Source organism: Thamnophis elegans, chromosome 3 (assembly GCF_009769535.1).
Source record: "Thamnophis elegans isolate rThaEle1 chromosome 3, rThaEle1.pri, whole genome shotgun sequence".
NCBI lineage: Eukaryota > Metazoa > Chordata > Lepidosauria > Squamata > Colubridae > Thamnophis > Thamnophis elegans.
In genome coordinates this window covers 131718133-131724507 of record NC_045543.1, presented here as the reverse complement: position 1 = coordinate 131724507, position 6375 = coordinate 131718133, and the positions used below count along the sequence as shown (strand labels likewise).

Sequence of the window (6375 nt, the reverse complement as noted above, 5' to 3'; positions counted from 1 at the left end):
GATAGAAAGACACCCACATAACTTGGTTTTGCATATCTCACTTCTCTTTTTTTAATGCCTCTGCTCACCTTCCCACCTTTGGTGGGGGTTGGAGCCAAAGCAGCAGCAGCACCAAAGAGACGCCCCTTCCTCTAATAAACCCGTGGCTGATATATGGCTTCACCGGGTCTCTTCGGTGCTACGAGGCAAAGGGAGATCTTCCGCGAAGTGACCACCCCTTCAAAGTCTGCAGCACCGGTGTCCCGGGCCCTTCCGAGTCCCAACCCGGGTTCTCGCTGGTCCTTAGGAGAAGCTGACACGCGTGCCTCCCCCACCTCCTCTCCTCAACCGTCCCAGCAGCTCTTCCATCCGCGGCAAAGGCGGGAGCGCGCGGCGCCACTCACCTGAAGCAGGTGCTGAGTTCCCCGCCGGGCTTCAGGCACGGGTATTTGGTGGTGGCGACTCTGCTCTCGGAGCACACTTCCCTGCGAGGCGGACAAGAAGGAGAGACAGGCGCTGAGTCGCCCAACCGATTGGAAAACCAGGCAAAGCGAAGTGGGGGGGGGGGGGAGAGAGAGAAAAAGAAGGAAAGAAACGCGGGCGCGGCTCTGCCCCTCCCCGCCACCCACCTGTCGCTCTCCTCAGGTTCCTCGCGGTAAGTCCACGCGTGGCCGAGAGCCGCCAGGAGGAGCAGCAGCAGCAGCCACAGGCGCAGGCTCCGCGAGGGCGAGCGCAGCGCGAGCTGCAGAAGGCGCCTGGCACCTCCCCCGCCGTCGCCGCGCGGCACCATCGGGCGTCCCTCGGCGGCTCGCGATCCGCGCCGCACGGGGCTCTGGACGCCGCCGACGCCGGGCGCGCTGCAGGCGAGGGAGGAGGCGGAGAGGCCGCTGCCTGCCCCCTCGCTCCCTCCCGCCGCTCTCCCCCCCCCCAACACACACACACACACACCCCAACCCACGCGCGCGCGCTGCGGGACGGCGGGCAGGGCTGAGAAAGGGGCCACCAGACGCCGCCGAAGGGCGAGCGGAGAGCGGGCTGGGCTGGCCAGGCGAGGGAAAGAGGGAGGGAAGACGAGGAAGCCAGAAGCCGGGAGAGTCGGCGAGGGCGGGCGGCTCGTCTGAAGCTTCGCCGGGCAGGAGAAGCGGAGGGCAAAGGAGGACCGAGAGGGTCGAGCAGCTGGTGTCTGGGGCGCGGGGAGAGCGGAAGGGCGCGCGCGCGCTGCCGTCGGAAGGGGCCTCCGGAGGTGCGGCGGTTGCCCCCTCAACTTTAAAGGATTCCCGCCTCAAGATGCGGACCTGGGGAAGAACCCAGCTGTGGGGCAGGGCAAGAGGGCCAACCCAGCTGCCTTCCCCTGAGGTGCTGGAGAAAGGGCGGAGGGGTGCGCGGCGGGCGGGGGGTGTGTGTGTGTTTCTGACTCTAGCGGCTGGAAGCCGTCGAGAGAGAAGAGAGAGAGAGAGAAGCGGACCGAGCGAGAAAAAACCCTCAAAAAATCAGCCGGGCGACCCGGTTGGTAAGGGGCCGTTTGTGCAACCTGCAGGTCAGGGTAGCCTCTTTCCAGAGGGAGGGAGGGGTTTGTCGCGGGAGGGGAAAGGAAGGCCGGCCACGAGGAATCGCGACCCTGGAGGATGGGGGTGGGTGGGGGAGAAGGGCGGAGAGCCAGACCCCGCGCGAGGAGCACGTCCTGCGGGGCCGGCAGCTTGAGCCCAAAGATTGAAGGTGGAGGGGAAGGAGCGGGGATGAACCGGGAGGCTGCCGATCGATAACTGAAGACCTGGGGACAAGCATAATGCTGGGAAGGATTGAGGGCAAAAGAAGATGACGACAGAGAATGAGGTGGCTGCATGGAGTCACCCAAGCAGTCGGCGTGAGCTTATTTATTTATTTATTTATTAGACTTATATACCGCTTCATAGGGCTTTCAGCCCTCTCTAAGCGGTTTACAGATTTTTTTAGCAAATTGAGTCAGCAACTTGCCCCCACAATCTGGGTCCTCATTTCACCCACCTTGGAAGGATGGAAGGCTGAGTCGACCTTGAGCCGGTGAGATTTGAACAGCTGAACTGCAGATCACAGTCAGCTAAAGTGGCCTGCAGTACTGCACCCTAACCACTGCGCCACCTCGGCTCTTAGCTTAAATGGACTCCAGAGGATAGTAGAGGACAGGAAGGTCTGGAGAAACGTTGTTCTTGGGGATCGCAATGGGTAGGACACGACTTCGCAACTAACAACAACTGAAGATCAGAATGGAAGGCTGCTGATGGGCAAATTAGGACCCCCAGGAAAGGTTATTGGAGACAAGAAGTTGGAAAAAGCTGTTCAGATAGTGACAAAGAAGTTGCTACCTTTCTAACCACAAGGTTAGGCTTTCTCTGAGTTATAATTAGGGTATCACAAGTAGTCCTCGAATTACGACCACAATTGAGGCCAAGATTTATGTTGCTAAGTGAGAGATTTGTTAAGTGAGTTTTGCCCCATTTCGCGAATTTTCTTGTCAAGTTTGGTAAGTGAATCACTGCCTTTGTTAAATTAACAACATGGTTGTTAGGTGAATTTGGCTTCCCCATGGATTTTGCTTGTCAGAAGGTTGCAAAGGGCAATCGCATGACCCCATCACACCACAACGGTCATAAATGTGAGTCAGTTGTCAGGCATCTGAATGTAAATCACATGGGGATGCAATGGTCATACGTGTGGAAAATGGTCATAAGACACTTTTTTCAGTGCCGTTGTAACTTCAAATGTTCAGTAAACTTCAAACGGTCATTAAGCGAATTGTTGTAAGTTGAGGTCTACCTGTACTCCAGATCCAAACTTCTTTTTCCCCCCTTTTAAGCCAATCCCCTCTAGTTTAGGGTTGTATCTCAAGCTCTGCAGTCTTAAGCTGTTTGGACTTCAACTCCCAAAATTGAATTCCTGTGCTGGCTGAAGAATTCTGGGAGTTGAAATCCACACAGCTTAAAATTGCCAACCTTGAGAAACACTGGTTTAATGCAGTTCTCAACCTGAAGTTGGATACAAGGACAGTTTTTTTCCTGAATGCCATTATTCTACTTAGCAACTAATTCCCAAAACACTGTCAAATAATTTACTAAGACTGTATCACTATTATTCTCTTCCTTACTAATACCTATCTCTTCCAACTTTTGACAATAACCATGTTGCTTGTATCTTTCAATTTATATTGATTTATTTGTTTACTAGTACGATTTGATAGCTTATTAGTAACCTTGCTGATTACTAAGTGTTGTATCTTTTTATTCTTGATGAATGTATTTTATTCTCCTTATGTACACTGAGAGCAAATCACCTTGTGTGTCCAATCACACTTGGCCAATAAAGAATTCTATTCTTTCAGACCATAATGCTAACTAGTTTGTTCTCTGGAACTGGTGGCAATATTTTTCAGGCCAATGATTGCTAAACATCTGGTTACATAATGATATGGCGGATATTCCTCCCCAAATCCATGACCTCAAGAAAGGAACTGGCTGTCCTTACCGAATTCCCCCATGCCTCTGGTTACACTGCCCCTTGACCTCATTTCTCACCAAAAGGCAACATTATGATCCAAGTGGGTTGGCTTAAGCAAGGTTTTGATAAGGGTCAGCATAAGACTGCTTAAATTCTAGGCTGAGGCAAGGTAAACCCAGTGTTGTGTAGTTAAGGGGAAACCTTGTTGCTAGAGGGGCCTGATGCTGCTATAAATTACCATTTGTAAATGCTTAATCCCAGTCAGAGGACTCTTAAGGACAGATGCAAAGGGAATATAATGCAATATTTCCAGCCTTGAAAACTCCGTGAAGGAGGAAAGCCAGAAGCATGGAATGAAAAAAATAGCAGGGAAGCACCCAGCATTCCTGTGAAGAAATGAAATCTTGACTTATATCAAGAGCCAAGGTGGCGCAGTGGTTAAATGCAGCACTGCAGGCTACTGCTAGATCAGAAGTTCAGCGGTTCAAATCTCACCGGCTCAGGGTTGACTCAGCCTTCCATCCTTCCGAGGTGGGTAAAATGAGGACCCAGATTGTTGGGGGCAATATGCTGACTCTCTGTAAACCGCTTAGAGAGGGCTGAAAGCCCTATGAAGCGGTATATAAGTCTACTGCTATATTACTATCAACAGAATAGCGGAGAATCTGAATATCCATAATATTCCTACAACAGTTTAGTAAAGATTTTTGAAAGGTTTTCTGGCCGCAAGTTTTAAAAATTATTACTATTAGAAGAAAGTCACTTTCAAACAAGATGGGCAGCAAATAATACATAAAGAAATATAAATTTCAATTATATATCATTTCAGTTTAGGTGCATTGCAAGATGTAGGGTGGGTTTCATTTCATTCTTATATGAATAAAGGATGTTGAGCAGAAGAGTGGAGTACAGAACACTTCTATTGAGAAATGAATAGGGTTAAGTGGGTATAGTCTAGTCAAGCTTATGGTTTTCTCAGTTGCAATGTATGACTGTGAAAGTTGGACCATCAGAAAGGCTGAGCGCCAAAAAATTGAGGCTGGAGAAGACACCTACAAGTCCCTTGGACTGCAAGTCCTAGAGGAGATCAACCTTGACGGCTCTTTAGAAGGCCAGATCCTGAAGAGGAAACTCAAATACTTTTACCACCTAATGAGAAGGAAGGACTCGCAGGAGAAGAGCCTAATGCTGGGAAAGATGGAGGGCAAAAGAAAAAGGGACAGAGAATGAAGTGGCTGGATGGAGTCACTAAAGCAGTAGGCATGAGCTTAAATGGACTCCAGAGGATGGTAGAGGACATGAAGGCCTGGAGGAACGTTGTCCAAGGGGTTGTGATGGGTCAGACATGACTTCACAATTAACAAGTGGATGTGAGTTGAGCTCAGAGATCATTTTCACTGTTCATATACATATAGTCCTCAACTTACAACCACAATTGGGATCAGAATTTCCATTGCTAAGCAAGGTAGTTGTTAAGTGAGTTGCACCTAATTTTATGATCTTTTTCCCATAGTTGTTATGCAAATCACTGCAATTGTTATGTGAATCATTCAGCCGTTAATCCATTGACTTCATTTTTGGAAGCCACCTGAGAAGATTACAAATGGCAATCATATGACCCCAGGACACTGTAATCATCATAAATACATGCTGGTTGCCAAGCGCAATTTTTTGATCACATGACCCTGGGCATATTGCAACTGATATACGTGCGAGGACCAGTTGTACGTCACTTGTTCTCAGTTCTGTTGTAACGTCAGTCACTGAATGGTTGTAAGTCAAGGACTACCTGTATAAAGATAACTCAAGTTGCCTTTTGTTTGTGTTACTTTTTGTGCTATCAAATTAAAAGCATCTATCTAGAAACATGAAAGTGGATTTTTTTTTCACTTTGAGAATGAGTTCTGTCCAGTTCCACCTTCATTTTTCCACAGATACATGTGCAGTTTTTCTCAGTCCTTTCAGGTGATTTTCAGCTTGTCTGAAAAAGTAAAAAGGTGAAAGTCAATAGAATTGAAAATCTGGTTTCTATTGGATCGGGGAGGGGGGATTCAAAGTTTTTTCCCCCCTGAACTTATTCTGAGCCGAAAATTGAACAGATGTTCCAAATATGTCAAGTGTCTTTACTCCTATCTCATCACTAAAATGACACATATTTGCATACCTTTGTAAGGATGGTGAACTTGGACCCCTAACAACTCAGGTTTCATTGGCTGATACACCATCAAGATTGCAGAATGAATCCAAGGGTCTGAACTGTATTTTTTGGAGTATAAGACGCACATTTTCCCCTCAAAAAACGATGAAAATCTGGGTGCATCTTATACACTGAATACAGCATTTTTGGCCTCCTGAAACCCCGCCCCCTTTGCAAAAATGACCATGCATAGCCTTTAGAAGGCTTCTAGAGTGCTCCTGGAGGCTCGGGAGGGCAAAAATAAGTGAAAAAAAGGTGGCGGTTTTTGCTCATTTTTGCCCTCTCCAGTCCCCAGGAGCACTCTACAAGCCTCCTAAAGGCTACACATGCCCCCTTTTTGGGGACAAAAAACGGGCCCGTTTTCATGAAAAACGGGCTGTTTTGGGGAAGCCTGCAGAGTGCAAAACCTTTTTTTTAATTTGCGTCTTCAAAATCTTGGTGCACCTTATATTCCGATGGATCTTATACTCCGAAAAATACGGTGTAATTCAGTATATAAAAATCAGTAATATGTTCTAGTATAGGGATGTCAAACTCAAGGCCCATGAACCAGATCTAGCCCGCGGGGTGCTTACATCTGGTCCACAGAGCTGACCTAGAAATAGCAAAGGACTGGTCCGTGATGTCTGTGACAGCCAAAATGGGGTGGGGTGGGGCCACATGCCTCATTTTGGCCAGCAAAGTGCTGTAGGAGGCTGACCAGGCCGAAAATGGGACACCATGCATGC

The 6375-nt window shown here is 48.5% G+C and overlaps 1 protein-coding gene across 1 annotated transcript; it reads right to left on the bottom strand.

The window, feature by feature from the left end:
- Positions 1-306: 306 nt before the first annotated feature.
- On the bottom strand, positions 307-910 carry LOC116506419 (collagen and calcium-binding EGF domain-containing protein 1-like). Its single transcript, XM_032214156.1, has 2 exons — positions 609-910; positions 307-464 (listed from the first exon to the last, which is right to left on the bottom strand). The coding sequence occupies exons 1-2, from the start codon at positions 767-769 to the stop codon at positions 380-382; spliced, it is 246 nt and encodes an 81-aa protein (XP_032070047.1). The 5' UTR covers positions 770-910; the 3' UTR covers positions 307-379.
- Positions 911-6375: the final 5465 nt, after the last annotated feature.

Excerpts from the sequence above, each read along its gene's own strand:
- LOC116506419 (XM_032214156.1), bottom strand. The coding sequence starts at position 769 with ATGGTGCCGCGCGGCGACGGCGGGGGAGGTGCCAGGCGCCTTCTGCAG. Across the intron at positions 465-608 it reads GAACCTGAGGAGAGCGACAG|GGAAGTGTGCTCCGAGAGCA; the intron begins GTGGGTGGCGGG and ends TCCGCCTCGCAG.